The sequence below is a fragment of the Microcaecilia unicolor genome, chromosome 14 (assembly GCF_901765095.1).
Source record: "Microcaecilia unicolor chromosome 14, aMicUni1.1, whole genome shotgun sequence".
Lineage (NCBI taxonomy): Eukaryota > Metazoa > Chordata > Amphibia > Gymnophiona > Siphonopidae > Microcaecilia > Microcaecilia unicolor.
The window spans coordinates 20,531,035-20,554,157 of record NC_044044.1 but is presented as its reverse complement, the minus strand read 5'-3'; the positions used below and the strand labels follow the sequence as shown (position 1 = coordinate 20,554,157).

Genomic DNA, 23,123 nt, shown 5'->3' with positions numbered 1-23,123 from the left:
GAAGGATTTGTTGCATGAGGATATCATTTATAACAGTGGTTTTACCTGGAAATTAGCTGGGGAGGGTTTCTTTATGCATAGAAGGCCCTGGTGTCATATTCGTAATTTAAACATGGGAGAAAGATGGGGTATGATGTGCAGAAATGTCAATTTGATCCACCCCCCCCCCCCCCCTCCGATATCTAGCTTGCCCCTCCTCCGTTGCCACCCACAGGTTCTACTAGTGAAGCAGAACAGACAAATGCAAATCTTTCAAAAAAAAGTACAGAGATAAGGGGAAACTCCATGAAGTTACTATGTAGAACATTTAAAATAAATCAGAGAAAATCTTTATTTTTGTTTTTTGGCACTCAAAACATAATTAAGCTCTGTAGCTTTTCGCAGGAGCACGTGGCAAAAGCAATTAATGTAGCTGGGCTTTAAAAAAAAAAGATTTGGATCAATTCCTGGAAGAAAAGTCCACAACCCGCTATGAAGGTAGCGCTGGGGAAAGTCACTGCTTGTTCCTGGAGGTAAGTCTGGGATCCTGCTATCTACTGTGAGCCAGGGGCGTAGCTAGGTGGGGGCCACGGGGGCGTGGGCCCCCTACAGATTTAGTCCTGGCCCCCTCTACTTTCGATCCGCCGCCACTGCAAGGTACCTTTCGTGCAGGACGTCAGGACTCGCAGCACAGATCAGCGAACACGCCGGAGACCGGCACTGAAGAAGACTAAGGCTGGCGGGGGTTGGGGACCCCCCGCCAGCAAAGGTACCTTGCGGCGGCGGCGGCAGGGGAGGGGTCAAAAGTGGCGGGTGGGGGTCGGTGGCTGGGGGAGGTGGACTAAAATATGCCCCCTTCCCCCACGCCTTGGGCTCTGGATCCCCCTCCCGCCGAGGTCTGGCTACGCCCCTGCTGTGAGCTGGATCGGCCGGTGTTGGAAACAGCACAGTGGGCTGTCTGGACCTTAGGTCTGATGCAGTCTGGCAGTTCTTTTGTTCTAGACCAGATCGAAAGGAATTGATCAGATTCAGCGTACACTGCTGCAGCTTGAAGACGGAGCTTGTGAGACCAGCAGGAGATACTTTTTTTAAACACTCCTCTGGGTATTTTAAATATAAGCCCCCCTGACACAGCCCTTGTTAAGGGCCAAACGTGGCCGTGTCAAGCTTTTCAGTATTTTTCTATTTATTGTTTTATTGTGGTGAATAAATTGGACTTTTTTGATCTTCAATTCCCTGTGATCTGCTGGTGGGGGGAGGGGAGATTGCCATCTAGTCTGAATCTTATAGATTGACTGCCTACCTTTTGTTCTTAAATGAGGGACAAAGCCAGAGAGCAGACCAGATGGGTCTTAGCCAGTGGCTTAGCAAGGGCGGGGCGGTGGGGGCGGTCCGCCCCGGGTGTCAACGGGTGGGGGGGGGGGGTGCTCTGCTAGCGAGTCCCTACCAGCTCGATCCACCCGGCAGCTGTGTGGTGCAGCGCCTCGCGTCTGCACTGCTGTAAGAGAAGAAAATCACCTCGTCGGCCCTTCCCTCACTCTGTCCCGCCCTCGAGGAAATAGGATGTTACATCACAGGGCGGGACACAGTGGGGGAAGGACCGACGAGGCGATTTTCTTCTTTTACAATAGCGCAGAGTCCCGGGTGGACAGAGCTGGTAGATAGGTGGGGGCTGGGTCGGGGGGGTGTGTCGTGTTGCCGTGTTACGCTGGGGGGGGGGGGTGCGCACAGCAGCGCTCCACCCTGGGTGGCAGTGAACCACAGAACGCCACTGGTCTTAGCAAATCCCCAGAATTTTTTGCTGTATTCTCAAATTGTACAATTTTATTTGTTGTTACTCTCTACGTTGATGTGCTGAGTGGAATGAGATTATCTTTAAACATGGCAAAGTTACAGACGTTTTAGCGTGACCAGCCAGCAATTTCCGTGCATTCAAAAACGTTTGCGCTGTAAAACTACCATTATATGAGAAAAAAAAAACCCTGAGGTATCAGCTGACTGTTAATGATGTAGACTTTTGTCTGGGGACCAATGTTGGAGGCCGATCACAAGCTCCACCCACAGCCGCAAACAATCGCCAAACTCCAGGAAGCGCTGCAGGCGATCTGCGACAACCTGCCACAGAGAGCAATCGACAAGGTTGGAGACCCCTGCCAGCCAAGATACCTTCGCAGTGGGGGAGGAGAAGCGGCGGTGGGGGGGGGCGGAAGTGGTGGCAGGACAGCGGCAGCGGGGGGGCAGAAGTGGCAGTGGGAGGGCGGCGGTGGGGAGGCGGGCCAAAATATGCCCCCCACCTTGGGCTCTGGCCCCCCTCCCGTCGAGGTCTGGCTATGCCCCTGCCTTGAGTGAATTCCTTCAAAAAGGCGGTAAATAAATCCTAAGAAGAAAGAAAGGATGAAGGTAAACTCGGGGAAGGGTGTTGAGGAAGGAAGGGGGGAGATGCCAGACCGTCACCGGGGGTGGAGGGGAGAGAGTTGGGAGAGAGAGAGAGGGTGTGTGAAGGGAGGGATGTTGGGCTCAGGGAGGGGTGCCCTCTCATCCCTGCCTCAGGCGGCAGATTGCCTTGGGCTGACCCTACTGCGGCGCTATCGGGCAATCCGGGGGTAGAGTCAGACAGGGCCTTTGCAGCTGCCGCAAGACAGGTGAGGTGCGCAAACTGTTCCCCATCCTTTGCCTCCTCTTAGCTGCGGTGCAATGGATGGGGCGGAGGCTGGGGAAGGTTGCACAGGGTGTGATTCTGGCTTCATATGGTCCTGGGCACCTCCACCTATCCAGTTAAGACAGCAGAACGACTATCCAAAATTAACCAGTCCAACCCTGGATACTGGTTGGTACCTGGGTAACTCCTGGCAGACCACTGACTGTCTGAATATTCCATGCTGGTACTGGGATAAGTGCCAAAACTGAATGCCCTGGTAGCATTTAGCCGGCAGGAGCCAGCATTTAAATAAAAACACTAAATATCCCCCCCCAGTGTTTATCTGTCACATCTGCACGAGGCTCTGATGGAGATCTTCTTTTCAGCTATATGTGCTGTATTCATGCATAGCTGAACGATAAAAATCAGCAAAGCTTCACCCCCCCCCCCCTGCTTTACCGGGCTACGAGATGACAAGGGAAGCTGCACCTCGCAGTTTGTATACATTAATATCACCTCATACTCATACTGAGAAATGCGTATGTGTGTGGAGATGGAGGGGGGGGGGGGCAGGCGGCGTGGGGGATACAGCCTTACTAACTGTGTCTTACCCAAAGAATGCACACTGGTTTTTGCGGTCACCTGGGGATGGAACAGCGTGCAAGGTGCCCAGCGTCTGTTACTAATGTTGTGGCTGACCTGTTAACACAACATCTGCCACTTCTGTGAAACAGAAATTGTGTACAAACAGATCAGTATCTTTCCCCCCCCAAGCTCCGTCCCAGGCAGAGCTGCATTTCACAGTTCACCCGCGAGCTGGATGCGCAGTCGGTCAGGTTATGCTGCAAGGAGCACTTTTGGATTCGTCGCGAGCATTGCGGCCGGCGTGTTAGTCCGCTGGATGGTGCAGAAGGGTGCGTGCTCAAGCTACAGGAGAGAGGAGCTCAATATGTGATGGCGGGAATGACAGTCGCAACCACGAATCGCAGAAGCACGGAGCTGGTCAGGTAAAAAGCCTTTTCAGTTTGCCCTTATTTCAACAAGATTCGAGTAGCAAATGTTTGGTAAATTAAATGTCACAGCGAGATTACACGCTACAAATCCACTCGGTGAAAAAAGTAACCGGTATAAATGAAGGAAGGAAGGAAGGAAGGAAGGAAGGGAAAGCCTCAAAGAGCTCAAAATCTCAAAAAGATTTAAAGAGTGGAAAAGATCTCTTACTCTTTCATCACTGGCAAATTGTGTTGCTTCTCAATATTTGCTTTATATGTTATTTCTCATTGTATTGATTTTTAATAGTTTATGTCCACTGGTAAGTAAAGCACCAAAAGAAAAAAAAAACAGCACAGATCTTTAAAGAGCCAATTAGAAACAGAGCCCAGCCGTCACTTTTCAGGCAATGAACACTCCCTCGGGCCAACGATGGTCAGCGTTTCGCTTAACTGCTTCAGGGTCACTGGTTATTTTTCACTGAGTGGGTTTCTAGCGTGTGATTTCGTTGAATCAGTTTTGCTAATCCACACCCGTCTGTTTATTGTTGCAGTAAATTAAATGTCTCTATTCTTCCAGGACATCAGAGCCTGTGTTTCCCTGAGGCTGAATGTAGATAAATGTTTCTGTTTTTAAATTTGACAGCATTTTACTTATAGTTCCTGACACTTAATCTATTATCCTCCAGATGCTGTAAATGGAATGCAAATTTACATGCCCAAAATTGTATACTGTTCTGAAATGCCCACACAACTAAATTGGCAACAATTTGGATTTGCCCATGCATCTTGTTAAGCGCTATTCGATAACGATCCGTGCGCAAATCTTTATTGCATGCAACTCAAAAGGGGAAGTGAACATGGGACGGGCATAGGTAGGTCAGGGATGTTTACTCAAGATTCAGCATAACTGGACACCGGGGATCCACCCCTAACTTGCATGCCGGGATTTACATCAGCTTTCAGTTGGTATAAATCCTCACGCCTAGGGTTACCACGTGTCCGGATTTACCCGGACATGTCCTCTTTTTGAGGGCATGTCCGGGCAACCGGGCGGGTTTGGCCAATCTGCCCGTTTGTCCAGAAATCCGGACAACTACTACTACTACTACTATTTAGTATTTCTATAGCGCTACAAGGCATACGCAGCGCTGCACAAACATAGAAGAAAGACAGTCCCTGCTCAAAGAGCTATGTAATAAAAGTGAGCCAAGTATAGGACAATCAAGCCATTGTGACATCACTGATGAGGTTGGCTCTTATTGGTGGCCTGAGGCATTATGACATCACAATATCACCTCTGATTACAAGAGACTACTACTACTACTACTATTTAGCATTTCTATAGCGCTACAAGGCATACGCAGCGCTGCACAAACATAGAAGAAAGACAGCGGCCATTTTGAATTGGCGCCGAGGATCAGTAACAGGAAGGATGCATGCAGAGCAGCGCTCCGGGCAGGAAAGAGGGGGCTCTTTCCTGCCCCGAAGAGGTCACTAGACCACCAGGGCAATAGTAAGGTAAGGGGAGGGGGGTGACGGGGAGAGGGGGGCGACGGGGTATGTGACAGGGGGCAGGGGAAATGTGACAAGGGACGGACCGAGGGTGTGACAGGGGGCGGAGCGAGGGTGTGAAAGGGGGCGGGGCATGTGTCCTTCTTTTGGGGGGGGGGGACAAAATATGGTAACCCTACTCACGCCCAAAGTTTGGCACAGAAACCGACTCTAAACGCAATTATGCACAACTCAGAGCACCGTTTATAGAACAGCGCTCAACACGGATTTCTCAGCACCCAAATTAGTGCGGCATTTACTGAATTTAGTCCTACATGTCTGGAATTGTATGTAGCAAAAGGAAGGATTATTTGGGCATTTCAGGGACAGTCTGGCCTATATATGTAAACTATATAGATAAGCGAAATTCAGTTGTGACACCTATAGATTTAAATGCCTGACTATGCCTCCTGAAAAGCAGGTATCACTGGACAGCATGGCTAGCTGTGTAATCTATACGTATAGTGAATTATACATAGAGGGGTCGATATCCCTTCTCTCCAGATAACTGACTAGGTCCATACCCAAATTTTCAGTGGTTAGCGTATCTGGGTTTAAAAAAAATGGTTTGGACAAGTTCCTGGAGGAAAAGTCCATAATCTACTATTGAGATAGATATGAGGAAACCACTGCTTGCCCTGGAATTGGTAGCATGGAATGTTGCTACTCTTTGGGATTTCGGAATGTTGCTACTAATTGGGTTTCTGCCAGGTACTTGTGACCTGGACTGGCCACTGCTGGAAGCAAGACACTGGGCTAGATGCACCATTGGTATGACCCAGAATGGCTATTCTTATGTTCTTTACTGAATATCCAGATATACTGCCATGGCACTATCTGAATAGAGCGCAGATAACCCGGGGGCAGAGCCGGGATTTACCACAACAAAACCTGTCCTAACTTCATCCAGAACAAAGAAAACGGATCTGCACCAGCTGAAGCACAAAAGTACAGCAGATCAACAGAGCCACAAAGTTCAGTTTATTAAGTTAGTGTGAGAAATCTAAACAACCGCAGGCTGTACGGCCATGTTTCGCCCATCACACTGCACCAGGGTTAAAAGTACCACAAGGGGATGAGAACCTACAAACTTCTCACACCCATTTGTAATGATCGACTTTGCACTAGCCAGATCAATATGATACCTTTGACTCACGCCCAGATCTCTCCCGGTTTCTTGTTTTGTTGATCTGCTATACCCTTGTGTTAACTTTATCCGGGTAGTTATCTGGGTTCCGGTCTGAAGATCGCTGGTACCTGGTATTCAGATTCGGCTGGTATCCAGAACATAAGAATATCCATACTGGATCAGATCAATGGTCCACTAGCTCAGTATCCTGCTTTCAGCAGTGGCCAATACAGGTCACAAGTACTTGATAGAAACCCAATTTAGTAGCAACATTCCAGAACCCCAAAGAGTAGCAAGATTCCCGAATCCCAAAAAGTAGCAATATTCCAGAACCCCAAAGAGTAACAAGATTCCAGAATTCCACAGAGTAACAAAATTCCAGAACGCCAAAGAGTAACAAGATTCTGGAATCCCAAAGAATAGCAACATTCCATGCTACCAATCCCAGGGCAAGCAGGCTTCCTCATATCTATCTCAATAGTACATTATGGACTTTACCTCCAGGAACTTGTCCAAACCATTTTTTTAAACCTAGATATAGTAACCTCCATTACCACATCCTCCGGCAGCGAGTTCTTTGAGTGAACAAATATTTCCTTCTCTTTGCTTTAAAAGTATTTCCATGTAACTTCATCGAGTGTCCCCTGCTCTTTGCATTGAATATCTGGGTTTCAAAAAAAAAAAAATGCTGAGCGCTGTGGGCCGAATATGAAGGGTGGATTCTATGTATAGGTGGGATGCCGAGAGGGGGGGACAGAGGGGACAAAATTCCCCGGGTCAGGGCCTCCGGGGGGGGGGGGGGGGCCAGCACCGCCGCCGCAGTCCGGCCCGCCCGCCCTCTGTTGTACCCGGAACTGACCTTAAGCACCTCCCTCACCTTCGCAGCAAGTAGTGGCAGGCCACTCCTTCCTTCCGTGTCCCGCCCTCGCCTGACGTAACTTCCACGAGGGCGGGACACGGAAGGAAGGAGAGGACTGCCGGCGCTTGCTGCGAAGGTGAGGGAGGCGCTTAAGGTTAGTGCAGAGGGCCCGGGGGTGGAGAGAGGGCCCGGCCCGGTGGCAGGTGGAGGGGGGGCCCGGCAACCTCAGGTGGGGGGGGCCTTGTCCCGGGCCTGGCCCAGTCTCTCAGCAGCCCTGGTACCAATATCTTCAGTGGCACTAGCCCCCTAATTCCATGGGTTTGCGTGCACAGTACACCATGTTGCACGTCCAAGTTGCAGAATAGAGTCAGTTAGACAGGTAAGTTAATATAATTAGCTGCTGACTGGCATTAACAACCAATTATTGGCCATAATTGTTGTTAATTGGGGCTAATTGGCATTAATTAGTAGTTATAAGCATAACTGTCCTTTGTTGAAATTCTACAAATTGCATGAACAAAATTCAGAGAATGCAACTGCAAGGGGGGGAGGGGGGGAGGAATGGACCTGGGAGGGGCATGGGCGGGTCTAGCTCATATGTGCACAGATTATGCACCTATCTTTGAGCTAGTGTAGGTATTTGCGCCAGGAGTGGACTGATCATTTGGGCAACCGGGCAGTGCGTGAGGGCCCAGAGGCTCTGCCCGCACATTACAGCCCCCCCCCCTCAGACTCAGTGGGCCCTCCCCAGTCCTACCTTGAAGGTTTCCTGGTGGTCTAGTGGCCTCTACAGGGGCAGGAAAGAATCCCACGCTTTCCTGCCCGCTGCCACTACGCTGCCTGGTGGCACCATCATGTTTTCAAAAAGGCTGCCGAGACTGACGAGCTCTGCGAGACTACTGCAGGAAGTCGTGGCAGCCATTTTGAAATCACGGCAATGCCAGGCACAGTAGCAATAGCGGGCAGGAAAAAAAGCCACTAGCACGGGCGTAGCCAGACACCCAATTTTGGGTGGGCCTGGGCCCAAGATAGGTGGGCAGAAGAACTCTGCCTTGTCCCACAAGTGATTTGGTCTCTCCCTCTCTCGCCTGCATGTTATATGGTCTCTCAAACATCCCTCCTCCCCTGCATACCTTTTAAGTAGCAGATTTTCACCGGCAGCGAGCAGCAACTAATACACACGTCTCATGTTGGCCCCACGGCATGTATCAGTCGCTGCTCACTGCAGGCAAAGATCTGCTGTTTACAAGGTATGCAGGAGGGACAGTTGTTGGGAGTTTTTGGCTGGTGGGGCTTGGGGATCTCTGCCAGCTACATCATAGGTGTGCTGCTACTGGGTGGGCCTGGGCCCACCCGGGCCCACCCTTGGTTACGCCACTGGCCACTACCAGGACCCATCAAGGTAGGAGCGAGGAGTGTCCACTTTGGCTCAGGGGTCTGTAGTGTGAGGGAGGGGGCGGCAACTGCGGCGGTGGGGTGGCGGGCAGTGGCTGGGGGGCCCTGAATGCTCGGTGCATAACTGCAGGCTTACGCTGTATTCTATTATACCAATTACACATGTAATTGTTGTGACAGAATTTGCACTTCAGCACGCATTATCCTGTGCTGACTTTAGCTGACATTTTGAGAATTACCCATGACTAGAATCTGTAAATGGCAACCAAATTTGGGCGCCAAAAAATGAATGCGGATCACAATTCTATAAACAGCGTACTGAGTTGGGCGCTGTTTATAGAATAGCGCATAACACTGGGATCCATGCCCAACTTTAGGCATGAAGATTTACAGCAACTGAAACCTGGGGGGAAATTCAATATATGGCGTCTTAAAACCACGCGGTTAGCGTGATTCTATAAACTATGCCTAAAGTTAAGCATAGTTTATAGAATACGTTCACGCACTGTTCTTGTGACTAAAATTTAGGCGCACCCGTTTAGACCACCTAAAACCAGCCTAAATAGCTGCGCCTCAATTAGGCGCAGATCGGATGTATTCTATAATAGTGCGCATTGATTTTGAAAACGCCAACAAACCCACCCATTCCACATCCGTGGGTAACCCCCTTTTCAGCTGGCAATTAGCATTTACACGCACCATTTTATAGAACACGCCTAGAAAGTTGTGCACGCTAATTCTAATTTGAGCCAATTAGCACTGCTAATTGGTTCTTAAGTACCAATTATCGGCGCTGATTGGCTTGTTAATCAATTAAGTTGTGTGCGCAACTTGGCCGTGCGGCCAAGTTAGCGTGTAAACCTTAAGGCGCCATATATAGAATTTGGAGGCTGTTGTAAATTTTTGTATGTAAATTATGCACAAATCCCACAAATTCTACAATACTTGACGCATCTTTAGTGAACGCCCTTGACTCGCCCATGTTCCTCCCATGGCCACGCCCTCTTTTCAGTTTCATGCTAAAAGATTTGTGCACACATATTTACATAATAGTGCTTAGCAAGATGCGTGCGTAAATCCAAATTGTTGCCAATTAACACCAATAATTAATTGTTCACACCCAATTATTAACACTAATTGGCTTGTTACCCCATTAAATGGCATGCCTGCCCAAGTTTGCACACATAATGTTTGAGCACCATACGTAGAATCTTCACGTTTGTGTTTTCTCATCTCTCTTTCCAGGGTCTCCACATTCATGCCATGATGTCTTGTAACGCAAGCACCAGCAGCCCCAATGGTAGCACCTTGGTCCGAGACAGTGTTTTCATCGGCCTGTACTCCCTGATTTTCACTTTGGGCCTCGCCCTGAACCTGGCAGCCCTCTTTGTCTTCTTCCGCTGCCTCCTGATCCGCTCTATCACCATGGTTTACATGAAGAACCTAGCTTTTTCGGATCTTCTGCTGGTGGCCTCGCTGCCTGTCCGAATTTACTACTACAGCAAAAAGACCCAGCTGCACAGCTTGGCCTGTGAACTGGTGGGGCTAGTATTGCTGGTAAACATGTATACCAGCATTTTCCTGTTGACGTGCATTAGCTGGGACCGGTGCATGGCCGTGTGCTTTCCGATGAGGCCATGGATCAAGCGTGTGCGGAAGAAAGCCGGGTTCATCTGCCTGGGAGTCTGGATCCTCAGTATTACCGCCAGTATCCCCGCTTATCTCGTCAAGAAGTTCACCCGCTTCGACAACTGCACCCAGTGCTTTGACTGTACTCCGGAATACGCCACCAGTCCAGTCCCTATCGCAGCCTCCTTAAGTATCGGTTTCACCTTCCCTTTAGTCATCATGGCAGCTTGCTCCTGGGCCCTCGTACGTGCTATTCGGAAAAGTATGGCCGCCCAGATGGAGCTGGTTAACAGCGAAAAAATCCGCCACATGATCTTGGCCAACTTGGCCATCTTCTTGCTGTGTTTCCTGCCCTACCATGCCGTGCTGGCGCTGTACCTCACTGGCACTCTTGAAGTTCGCCTTACACATGACATCTACTACTGCACGCTGCTGGCCACCTGCTTCAATACCGTATTGGACCCGTTGGCATATTACTTTGCCACAGAGACCTTCCAGAAAATGGTAGTGGCAGACAACCTGCGCAAGATCCTGCGATCCAGGACCGACAGCTGCGAGGCCCAGAATCAATCCTAATTACCTTTAAACGATAAGCGACCATTGTGTCCTTCGCTACTCCTGCTTGGCAATCCCTAAATGGAAACGGAAGTCAAACCGAGCTCTGTGGGTTCCGCAGGATTCCGCAGGTCACACCTGTGCACTTTTCCTAATCACAATTCACTTTTTTGCCTCTGTCGATATTCTGGTGCTGGACGCTGGCTGTTGCCTTGAAGTTAAGAGGTCTGCCCATCCCAAAGGTCTCTCTAAAGAACCGCGATTCCATAAACTATGGCATTAAGGCAGGGGCCAGTAATGGCTGTATAACCTGTACCGTGGGAAAGAAATTGTCCTAGGCCTGCCAGAGAGTGGAAAATGACCGTCAGCCCTGAGAACATAAATATCTATATCTAATTTGCTACGTTTCTCATATGAACTTATGCCTGATTGGCTGATAAACAGGAAGAGAAACCTAAATTATAAAAGTATTTGACATTGAAGAGGAAAGGGGGGACATGCACCTAGACCAGGCAGAAACTGGCTCTCTTACTCTGAAAAAAATATTAAATTCCTGATAAGAATATGCACAATTTCACCTCAAGAAAAGGAACGCCAGGCCACTGCTCAGGAAATGTGGCTGCTGAAGCTAAGGCTGTGTTTTCTCTCTGCTCATCACCTCAGCTCACAATGACGTACCTGTGCTGCTTCAGTGAGACACTCCGCATTGAATAAACTCATTAACTTTGCATTTGGGAGGACCTGTCTGAGGGGACACAGTGGTCACTGGATGTAGGGTCATGTTCTCTTGCAGGAATTTGCTATCAGAGGCAGCTTGGTGATGTTGGGTAGTGACAATCCTGCCTCTAAGCTGTGTCAGCACACAGAAAGCTATGAACAGCAAAGCTTGGGTATCTTACACAGTTGCTTGGAGCTCCCCTGAAATGTTGCTTGAGCGCCACCTGGTGGCTAGTGGTACTGTGACGGTCCTGGAGTAAATACTTTCTCGGGGTTGATCCCAGGCTCTCCCTCTCCTGGATATACAAATGTCCTGTCTTTTGTCCGTAAAGCAGAGATGCCAAGTCACCCATTCCAGGAGGGAGATTTTTTGGCCAGTCCTGGATTTCTGCCAACCTCATCATGGTGCATTATGGGACCTGCAGCACTGGTTCCAAGGGATAGAATTATGGACCCTACAAAAGCTACACTGCTTTGAGATGTAAGTTTAAATTAAACCAGGACCAGCCAAAAAGTCTCCCTCACTTTGACAGCTCCCCTGTGTTGGGACTTTTTGGTCAAGTGCATCCTGTTTACTACACGCAAAGATTGTATTGAGAATACCTCCACTGACTTTAAGGAATAAAAAGCCTTTTTAACTTTGGACTTTTTCTTGGTGCCTTCCACTTTTTGATTTGAACTGGGGAGATGCTGGGGAGGGAAAGGAAGATTCAGGAAATAGTTTGTGGGGAGGGTGAGGGGGAAAGAGGTAAGGAAGTGCAGGTGCTGGGAACAGGGCAAAGAGGCAGGGGAAGAAGCTAAGAAGGGATGAAAGAGCTGGTGGCTTGACAAGGGAGGAAGAAGCAGGGGGCAGGAACAGAGGAAGAGACTGAGTGACAGATGGGGTGGAGAGGGATAAAAAGGCGAGTGTAAGAAAAGTGGAGGGATGGGTAGAAAGGCATTACAGGGCTGAGAAAAAGGAAGACAGTGGAAAGGAATGGAAGTGCAAGACAGAGGAAACAGGAGTGAGGGAGAGAAAGGAATGCTGAAAGACATGAGAACAGCTAGGGGAGACGCGAAGGCAGGGCACTGAGGAGATGAGAGATGGATATGGAGAAGAGAAAGATGGAGAGAGCAAGGGGAAAGGAAGGAGAAAGCCAAAGCTCAGTCTACCAGTGATAGCCGTGGTAGGTGGTAGAAAGAGCACTTGCAAACTCCCCTCTCCCACCTCTCATAGCCAAAGTCATGTGGCCAGCCACAAAGTATTAGAGGAAACACTGAGTCAGGGGGAAGGTGCTGCAGGGGTTAGTCTCAGGGATGTGATGTGATGTGATGTGATGTGATGTGGTGTGGTGTGGTGTGGTGTGGTGTGTGTGTGTGTGTGTGTGTGTTGCTTCCCCATAATTGACGAACAGCTTGCATTTTATACATTTAAATGTTTTAATTTCATTTTGCACACAAAAAAAAGAACAGAGATGGCGTCTGGCACAAGAAAATAGGGAACTGCTGATATGAATTTCACACTGCACTTCATTACACGTTAGAATACCGAGACCCTGCCGTTCCTGCTTCCGATTTCTAACTCTTGTGGTGTCGCTCCAGTTTCACAAAGTGAAAGCCCGAGACCCCAGGAACTTGACCTCGGTGCTTCTAAAGGATTGTTTGGGACATAGGGGGTAATTCTGTAACTTGGTGCCCATGTCATGTACCAATGCTAGAACACTGGCATGAGTCGGAATTGGCACATCTGTGTTTGGGCGTGACCATTTATGCCAAGCAATGCACATAACTATTAGTACTCTATAAATTGCGCACGCCACAGGGAGACACGCCCACGGCCTGCCCAGGCTCCAGCACATAGTCACCGCCTTGCAGCGACGTGCTAAAGAACTTGGCTGCCACCTAGTGCACATGCGGTGTAACTACGATGAGCTGAAGCGGCTTGTGAGCCTGGGCACCAATTTACAGAACCGCCTCCAATGTGCTTCCTCTCCTGTCAGGGTGAGGGGATTTCAGATAGACAGATGTGACCTGAAATGGACCACCATAGGCCAGCCAGCAGCACTGGGACAGGACCTCAGGAACTGCAAGTCTGGCTTGGCACAGCACTGCAGGTTTCCCAGAACCAAGGGCTGCCCTGATCTGCTGGAGCCTCCAGCCCACAGGAAGGGGTCCGCAGGCTGCGGGGCCTCCACTTTGATGAACTGGGGTGACATTGGTAGATGATCCTCATGCTCCAGCTCCTCCTCCTCCTCCTCCTCATGGTCTCTGGCTGTGAAAAATGAATCTTGTGGGTTCTGGGGGAGCTCATCTGGATCGGACTTTCTGGTTCTTGGTAGGTGTCTGGCTCTGCGGTTCTGGAACCAAACCTATTCAAAGAGAACAAATGGATTTTAACTGCTCAGATGGACAGATAGAGGATGAATAAATGCAAGGCTGGTCCTAGTATTAGCTGGACTAGGCATCGGCCTAGGGTGTCAGAATTCAGGGTAAGGGGTGGTGGTACCAACAAACCCAGAAGTGGGAAACGAAGGAGGGTCGGAAAAAGGATCAACAGATAAAATGTATTGCTGTGATGTATATGAAACAATGCATGAAAACGAAGCTCAAAACTGTGTCAGCAGCCCCTGAATATCCCCATATGAAGCTTGCATTGGAGAGGGCAGGACCCACTGACCTTTCAGTAGAGGCCTGCGCTCAAGCACTGCCAGATATCTGATATACCGCCTTTCTGTGGTTACAATCAAAGCAGTTTACATATTATATACAAGTACTTATTTTGTACCTGGGGCAACGGAGGGTTAAGTGACTTGCTCAGAGAGTCACAAGGAAATGCAGTGGGAATTGAATCCAGGCCAATGCACTAACCATTAAACCACTCCTCCCTGCCAAGAAATGCATTCGGGGAATGACAGACATGGCGGTACTTGAGTGTGGGCCTCTACTGAAAGGTCCTGCACAGGTGCTGATTACTTTTTAGAGGGATGGCATGGGGAAGGGAAGGGAGAAGTTGGACATGGAGCCGGTGTAGGAAAGGAGAGATAAGGTGCAGCACCAGGGAGGGGGGATATGGAGGGAAATGAGAGATGCTGGACTTAGGGGGTGATTAGGAAAGATGCTGGCCCACCTGGGGTCAGGCAGAGAAGGGAAAGGGGGTTGCTGGCCACCTGGAGGGAAAGGTTAGAAGCTGGATCCTGTGAAGGAAATGGGGAAGGAGGGAGGGAAAGGGGATATGATGTCCATCTGGGCAGTTATAGAGGGGAAGGGGGAGCTGGCCATCTGGGGGAGGGGGAATGCTGGACTACAAGGGGTGGGGAAGGGACTTGAGCTACCCCGGGAGTGGGGCACATAGCTAAAGGTTTGAATATACTTCTGGGGCCACATGGCAGCAGGGGAAGGGAAGAGGGAGAATGCTGGGCAGGAAAGAAGGTATGCTGGATACATGGAGGAGGGAAAGAAAGGGAAAGGAATTGAAGGGGCGATGCTGGACATTTGGGAGGGCAGAGAATAGAAAGAGAGATGCTGGACACTTAGGGGGAAGGGAAAGGGAAATATTGGGCACCCCAGAGGCTAAGAAGTGGAAGGGAAGATGCTGGACATGGGAGGGGGAGCTGTACATAGAGGGTAGAAAAGGGGAAGGGGATATGTGGGGCATGGTAGAGGGTAGGGGATGTAAGGGGAGATGCTTAACTATGGTGGGGGGTGGGTATAGGGATGGAGAGGTGCTGGATAATGGGGGTAGGAAAGGTGAGACCCTGGACAGGGGGTAAACAAAGGGAGATGCTGGATTGGAGGGGGTAGGCAAAATAAGGAAAGATACTAGATAAGGAGGTAGGGAAAGGGAGATGCTGGACCTGGGGGGGGGGGGGGTTAGCACCTTGAGCCATCCCTGGGTTTGGCTAGGCTAGGATATCAGATACCCTAGGGCCAACCCTGAATAAATGGACAGATCTGACAGATAAATCAGTCTTTCCTCTCCTTCTCTTCCCCAAGCTCCCATCTCAATTGTTTCATCCTGGACTGGGATGCACCCCCTGGTCCACAAAGAGGGGTCACAGAGATGAACTTTCCTCTTCTGGTGATGAAAAACTCCGTTCAGGGTGGAATGAAACTGGTTAAAACCTTGAAACGATCATCTGTTGAGACACTTGAGTCCTTGCCTGCAGGGGGGAAAGGGAAAGGGAATGGGACTTGATATACTGCCTTTCTGTGGCTTTTGAAATTACATTCAATGCGGTTTACATAATACATGCAGGTACTTATTTGTACCTAGGGCAAAGGAGGGTTGGGTGACTTTGCCCAGGGTCGCAGGGAGCTGCAGTGGGAATCGAACCCTTGGTTGAAAATTACTAAACACCATATTTATCTCACTGAGCCTTTGGTCGACCTCCCTGCCCCCCTCCCCACACAAATGCAGTCCATAATAATAGGAACCACAAAGAATGCAAACTGTGGGCATCATGCCAGGGACAAAATGGTCGGTAGCCAAGCCTACCTGTACCCTGGATTCGGGGATTCCAGTGAGCTGAGAAATGCAGGCTCTCCCCAGGTAGTCCGGGTAGGGGTTCAGCTCAAAACTTCTCAGCAGAAAGCGGATCTGCTCCCGAGAGAAGCTACTTCTCTTCCTGGTTCGACCACCAGCTCGAAATTCTGCAAGGTCCGAGCTGCTCTGGGCTCCTGCGGCGGTGTCCGGCTCTGATGCATCCCCTACAAAGAAGATAGGTAGGTGGTACCTGTTAGAAAGCCAGCTTCTTAGATCTTTCATCCCTGGGGTGGAAGCCAGAAAAAAAATGTGAACACTTGCCTTTAAGTCTTTCTGCTCGGTCTGGCTTGTTTGGATGGACCTGTCCAGGACTTTGCAAGTCGAGATCTTCGTCTTTCTTTAAAGTTTCCTGCAAGTCGAGATCTTCGTCTTTCTTTAACTTTTTCTGCAAAGATGGGTAATCCGTCTCCAGGGACAGGACTGTGCAAATGATCTTTTCCATTTCAGAGTCTGCTTGCTCCATCCTGGGATGGTGATTCTCTCTGACCTTGGTGGGGGAGAGGCTTTATAGAGCAATTTTCTTTTGGAAGAGGAGGTTGAGGTACAATGTGTATTCTCAGGTCACTCTTTGATGTTGAATGAATGGGGAGAGAGAGAGAGAGCCCATGACTGACTGGCCTCTTTGATCGTCTAAAACCAGTGGTCAGCCTCGTCAGCTCATTAGCACCTTTTAGCAGAAATAACAGAGAATAAAAAGGACGAAGGGAACCTTTAGGTTTTCCATAATGGCAACGAACCAGAGTTTCTGGGAGGAGGAAGAGGGCAGCAGTTTGACGTCGGAAACAAAATGCCTTGCGGGGAAATTTCTTCTGCAAAGGAAGGAGGAAAAATCGACAGTCTAGAGGAGAGATCTTGGTCAACGAAACGGAAATATTAAAATAGTTCGAAGATCTTGCCAGAAACTCTCTCTCTCTCTCAAATAGATCTCTCTGTGATAAGAAACAAAATAGCCCCATTTTCCGATACGTTTCCTGTTAAGCTTCTAAAATTTATTTTCAACGAAACTCAGTGCAAGAGCCGGTTCCGTGCAAGCAACTGTGGGGTGGGTTGTGCCTTTGGACCTGACCCCCCCCCCCCTTTTGGCATACGCACCTCCCTTGTGTGTGTGTGTGTGTGTGTGGTGGGGGGGGGGGGGGGGGGGGGGGGGGGGGGGGGGGGGGGGGGGCTCAGCCACACGCCTCGGCTGTTCTTATGCTGTTAAAAATATAATTGAAGTGTCTGTAGTCAGATATTCTCATCGCTTTGGTGTGTTGATGCTTCTGGTTATTTGGGAATCATTACAGCTTTACCACTTGCTCAACACGTCCAGAAGTTACCCTGCAGAGAAAGTCGGGGTTTAGCAACAGCCCTGGGCGGCTGATATCAAAGGGAGCAGGCAAAAACCTTAACTTTATTAGCACCTCTGATTAACGAGATGGGGACCAACTTTACACGCCCTGAACGAATGCTGTGCGTTTACAGAGGTCCGCTTGTGTATTCGTGTGTATATTATTGGAGGGGTACCTACCCCTCCCCCATCAACAGATGAATTTCGTTATTGAACAAGCAGAAAATATTTAAAAAAAAAAAAGGGTACAAGCACTGCATTAAAAAAAAAATTAAATCTGACAGTGAAAATTTTGTTTTAATAAAATGAATAGGAAGCTGGAAATAATCCTCAACCTCCTATAAACTTGATTTAGCAAGAAATGTGTGACGTTTGTATTTTAGAATGCTTAATACGTTCATGAAAATGTGGATTAATATTTAAATGTATGTACTTTGTGGCTGGCTAGTGTTCCCTTGTTATTAAAAACTAATATCGAATTATATACGTATTCATTTTTTTAAAGAAAATGTTTATCTGTTAATGATTTTGTCTCCTCCCCCCACCCCCACTCCCATTCAGAAAATAGCAACCTTGCATTTATACAGAAAGGTCCAGCTCTGGTGGTGTTATAAATCCAATCAGAACCGATGTTGGAATTCATTGCCAGAGAATATGGTAAAATCATTTAGCTTAACAGGGTTTAAATAAAAGGTTTAATATAATTTCCTAAAAGAAAAGTCCATAAGCCATTATTAAGATCCACTGATTATTTCTGGGATAAGCAGCATAAAATCTGTTTTACTGTTCTGGGATCTTGCCAGGCACTTGTGACCTGGACTGGCCAGTGTTGGAAACAAGATACTGGACTTGATGTATCTTCAGTCTGTCCCAGTATGGCAACACTTATGTTCTTATTTTGAAATATATTGGAGTTTTGCTTCACATTTGGTCCACGTGTTCTGATGATAACCGCTCTCAGGACAAATCACTCCTTTCTGTACCCTTCTCCACCACCGCTAACTCCAGACTCCGCCCCTTCTGCCTCGCATCACCTTATGCCTGGAACAGACTTCCCGAGCCCATACGCCATGCGCCCTCCCTGCCCATCTTCAAGTCCTTACTCAAGCCCATCTCTTCTCCCTTGCTTTTGGCGCCTAACCACCTTCCCCATTCATGATACCTACACTGACTTCAGAGTTTGCAACCTCTACCTGTTGCACGCCACTCATTATTTTATAGATCTCTATCATATCTCCCCTCAGTCTTCTTTTCTCCAAGCTGAAGAGCCCTAGACGTTTCAGCCTTTCCTCATAGGGAAGTCATCCCATTCCCCTTTATCATTTTCGTCAACCTTCTCTGTACCTTTTAACTGTGTTCATTTGCTAGTCCTGTAAACTGCCATAATGCTGGTTGGTGTATGACAGTATAACAAATGCCATCAATAACACAGTAGGTGACGGCAGAAAAAGACCTGTACGGTCCATCCAGTCTGCCCAACAAGATAAACTCATATGTGCTAATTTATATGTATACCTGACCTTAATTTGTATCTACCATTTATTTGATCATTTTAATTTGTAAACTGCTTTGGTCAACTCTGTTGTTGTAGCGGTATGTTTGTGCAGCGCTGCGTACGCCTTGTAGCGCTATAGAAATGCTAAATAGTAGTAGTAGTAGTAGTATTATCAAAGTTTTAATAAACTATAAGACAGAGTTCAGTTGTGCTCTCTATCTCCACCTGCTGGTACATAATCATAAAACATCAGTTTCTGGATTCATATGCTCCTGAGGACCAAAAAAAAATACATATTTTTTTTTTTGGGGGGGGGGGGGGTTACAATCTGGAATATTTGATTAATTCAGTAAATTTAATTATACAGTTTTATAACACCTTACGTCTTCTGAGGATAATACATTAGTGGCTACATTTTCTATACATTTCCAAACACAGGAGTAATTATTTCTAAACTTTCTCAAAACTGATACTCACTTCCTCTTAAGGCAGAGGCAGAACGTGAAATTACGAGCCTCCTCCTCCCCTCCCCCCTCAAGAGAGGGGAAAGTCCACCTCAGAAGATCCAGAAGCATCTACAGTGGATCATCTGCTTCCTTGGATTCTCCAGTACAAGGGGTCACTCGGGCAGAATTTACACCACTGTCTTTGGGGGGGGGGGGGGGGGTTTCCTCATGTGTTTTTGCTCAGGAATTCTTACTAAGCAGCATATTTATTGCAGGATATGCTAAGCTCCTCTGCCCACTGCTACCTCCCAGGTCACTGGGGACAACTCGGGTGACAGACAAAGGTTACTTCCCAGCTAATAAGCAACCTTTAATAGGGTGTGAAGACCGATCCCTCAGAACCATCCCAAGGTGTGAGTATCAAGGAGGGTCAAACAGCACAGGTGTATTAAAAAGGGGCCCGGGGAATCCCTCAACATACCATGCAATGCCCTGTGGGTAATCAAGACATTACATGGATAGAGACAGCAAGGATCAGACTTCCAGCCAGATTAAAACTCCACACCAGGAGAAGGGAATGAGAAAACTGGGGATCACAGTGAGACAGCACCACACTAAAAACACCACAAAACTATTTATGGCCTCAGCTTTCGAACCCATGGAAATAGAGGCTGGGATCACATATGGACTACCCAGTCTGCCCCTTGTTGCCTGTCACAAGCCTTACATAAAACCTGAGGCCTTCTCTCCCTTTTGCTCTGCCTCTAAAGTCTGTTGCCCCAATGCCCTGTGGTGAGAGCGTATTCTAAAATAGGGAAAGAGGATGGGACTTGATGTACCGCCTTTCTGTGCTTACAATCAAAGCGGTTTACATATTATATACAGGTACTTATTTTGTAGCTGAGGCAATGGAGGGTTAAGTGACTTGCCCAGAGCCATAAAGAGCTGCAGGGGGATCAAACCCAGTTTACCAGACTCAAAGCCCGCTGCACTAGCCACTAGGCTACTCCATCTGGAGTCTTTTATGGAATCCTAGTGCAACCTGGTGTCGTATTTGCTACGGTAGTGGGAGGGGAGCAGCAGAGCGGCAAGGGGGAGGCGGCGGCGGACTAAAATGTGCCCCCCACCTCAGGCTCTGGCCCCCTCGCTGCGCCCCTGCCCCAACCCCACCTTTGCCCCTCCCATGGCAACACCCCCTTTGCAGATCTGCACAAAATCACTTAGGCCAGCGGTTCCCAGACCTGGTCCTGGAGGCACCTCAGCCAGTCGGGTTTTCAGGATATCCACAATGAGAGAGATTTGCATGCAGTGGAGGCAGCGCATGACTGCTGACTGGGGTCCCTCCAGGACCAGGTTTGGGTACCGCTGACTTGGGTGTTATTCTCTAAATGGGAATGTGTGTTTTGGCGTGGATCTGCTGTTTCTGCCCCGTTTCCGTGCCTTGCACCATCAGAACGCTTTTCCATGCTGAAATTTCAGTGTGGAAGTAGAAATCAGTGGCGTAAGAAAGGGGGGGGGGGGCGGGAGGGGTGGTCCGCCCCGCGTGCATTCGCTCGGGGGGTGCCGGCCCCGCTGGTTCCCTGCTCCCTCTGCTCCGGAACAGGTTACTTCCTGTTCCGGGGCAGAGAGAGCAGGGAACCAGCGGGGTCGACGCAGCTCCGAGTGACGTGCACTCGGGGCGGATCGGCCCTCCTGCAGGTAAGAATGCGGTCCGTGGGGGGGGGGGGGGGTTGAGCTCCGGGCGGGGGGGTGCGCCGCAGAGGGGGGGGTCGCGCCATGCTGCACCCGGGGGGGTGCGCAGTGGCGACCCGCCCCGGGTGCCATTAGCCCTCGCTACGGCACTGGTAGAACCTACCTTTTGGCGTTCACATATTTAATCACCTCTCAGACCTCATGTGCAACTTTCTTTAAATGTGTCCCCTTATTTCCTAACTCCTTTTACTCTCTTATCTATAAGTTTCATCTTTGCTTATACCCTATGCCAGCTATTAAAATGTTTTACTGCATACTAGTAAACAAGGCCCGTTTCTCAGAGCAATGAAACGGGCGCTAGCTTGTTTTTTTGGGGGGGGCGGGAGGTGACTCACATACGCAGAGCAGGAGCACGGCCATCCAAATGGATTTCTTCTGTCAGCGCTGTTCGTGTTGTCGGTGCTGCAGTGTAAGTGAGCGGCTATGTCTTCCTTGCTGCTGGCGCTCCGTTTCGTGCAGTGTCAGTGCTCCGCCCTCATCGTCATCACGTAGTGACGCGAGGGCGGGTCACACACTGACGGGGAAAGCGGCTATCTCGACACCTCAACGTCCGGTGGTGGCTTCATTTAGAACGTTGGAGTTGTGAATTATATAGATTGTGTTGACATTGTAAGTAGTATACTATGCCGTATTTTATATTGTTGTTTGAATATTTTTACCGCTGTAATTGTCTATTGCTTAGGTTTGGCTTATTCTTGCTGTACCCCGCCTCGAGTGAATTCCTTCAAAAAGGCGGTAAGTAAATCTTTAAAAATATTATTAAATCAATATATGTAAATGGCAAGTGTCGTACTCACTCGCAAATGCGCAGTAGAGACCCTCTCTGCCCCACCCCCGCGTAAATACATGATGACGGAGGTGGAACAGAGAGGGTCTCTACTGCGCATTTGCGAGGGACACAGCCGTCGCTAACGCTCCCCCCACCCGGAGTCGCCGCCGCCACCCACCTTCCACCCGGTCGGGCCCTCGCTCCGCTATTGAAACAACGAGGGCACGCAGCACACAGCTCTGCTGAGCTGCCGTCGGCCTTCCTTCTTCTTCTCTGCCTGTGTCCCGCCCTCGACGACGTTACGTCACACGAGGGCGGGACACAGGCAAAGAAGAAGAAGGAAGGCCACGGCAGCTCAGCAGTAGAGCTGTGTGCCCTCACTGTTTCAATAGCGGAGCGAGGGCCCGACTGGGTGGAAGGTGGGTGGCGACGGCTCCGAGGGGGGGCGAACTCGGAGGGGGAGCGGCAGCGGCCTTTCAAGCCCCCCCCCCTTCCTATACTAGCCCATTTTTACGGGCTGAACGGCTAGTAAATATATATAGAGAGAGAGAACGCTCCTGTTGGTGTGTGCTAATTCCATTTAGTAACAGCCCCCCCCCCCACCCCCCCGAGTGCTATAGTTCAGACGTTTATCATATTCACACAACTTCACATCCATTACATTCCATTCGTTTGGCATTTCACTGGTTTATTTCACAGCTTCTGAATAGTGAACATTCTTTTAATTCTGGAGATCACAAAATAAATTCCTCACCTAAATTCAGTTGTCCCCCCCCTCCTCCCCCGATATTCAAGGAGCCAAGAACAGCACTTGGGTGATTTAAAGGCACTTAGCCAGCTATCCGAATATCCTTTTGTTTAGGGTTGTAACTACCATTCCATGCAGGTTTTCCTCCCCCTATGCCTCTGTTTAGGGATATAACTGCTACTCTGTGCAGGTCAGCACCCCACCCCCATTCTTTTCTTTAGGGTCGCATCCACACAGGTCACCCCCATCGTGTTTCTGTTTAGGATTGTAGCTGCCGCTCCCTGTAGGTCCCCCCCCCCCCATGCCTTTTAGGTTTACTGCTATTCCACACATCACTGTGTTTGCCCCTACCTCCTCCTCTGAGGGGTCATTCCACACATCCACCACCCTTCCTGTGAAATACAATTTCCTGATGTTACCCCCTTTAGTAACTGCTCTTTTATATTTGATGAGGCATATCACTCTTTTATGAAACCCTCTGGCTACTACTGATGTGAAAATGTTTACGGATATTGGTTTGTGCAATCCAGAGTAAGTTCACATCCCGTTCCAGGATTAGGCAACGACCATCCGCCTGAGTTTGTTCAGTCCAAGTATGCCAACTTTTATCTGTTACTTCC

At 49.1% G+C, this 23,123-nt stretch overlaps 2 protein-coding genes across 5 annotated transcripts; one reads left to right on the top strand and one right to left on the bottom strand.

Moving 5' to 3' along the window:
* Positions 1-458: 458 nt before the first annotated feature.
* On the top strand, positions 459-12,058 carry LOC115457510 (lysophosphatidic acid receptor 4-like). 4 transcript variants are annotated; one of them, XM_030186949.1, is made up of 3 exons: positions 3,455-3,619; positions 5,978-6,108; positions 9,789-12,058. In XM_030186949.1, the coding sequence occupies exon 3, from the start codon at positions 9,807-9,809 to the stop codon at positions 10,746-10,748; it is 942 nt and encodes a 313-aa protein (XP_030042809.1). In that variant the 5' UTR covers positions 3,455-3,619; positions 5,978-6,108; positions 9,789-9,806; the 3' UTR covers positions 10,749-12,058. The 4 variants fall into 4 exon arrangements, with proteins under 4 accessions (XP_030042811.1, XP_030042809.1, XP_030042807.1 ...); XM_030186951.1 differs by lacking the exons at positions 3,455-3,619; positions 5,978-6,108 and adding an exon at positions 459-512; XM_030186947.1 differs by lacking the exon at positions 5,978-6,108.
* Positions 12,059-13,435: 1,377 nt separating this feature from the next.
* On the bottom strand, positions 13,436-16,607 carry LOC115457011 (homeobox protein siamois-like). Its single transcript, XM_030186437.1, has 2 exons — positions 15,919-16,607; positions 13,436-13,792 (listed from the first exon to the last, which is right to left on the bottom strand). The coding sequence occupies exons 1-2, from the start codon at positions 16,186-16,188 to the stop codon at positions 13,436-13,438; spliced, it is 627 nt and encodes a 208-aa protein (XP_030042297.1). The 5' UTR covers positions 16,189-16,607.
* Between the last annotated feature and the right edge of the window lie 6,516 nt (positions 16,608-23,123).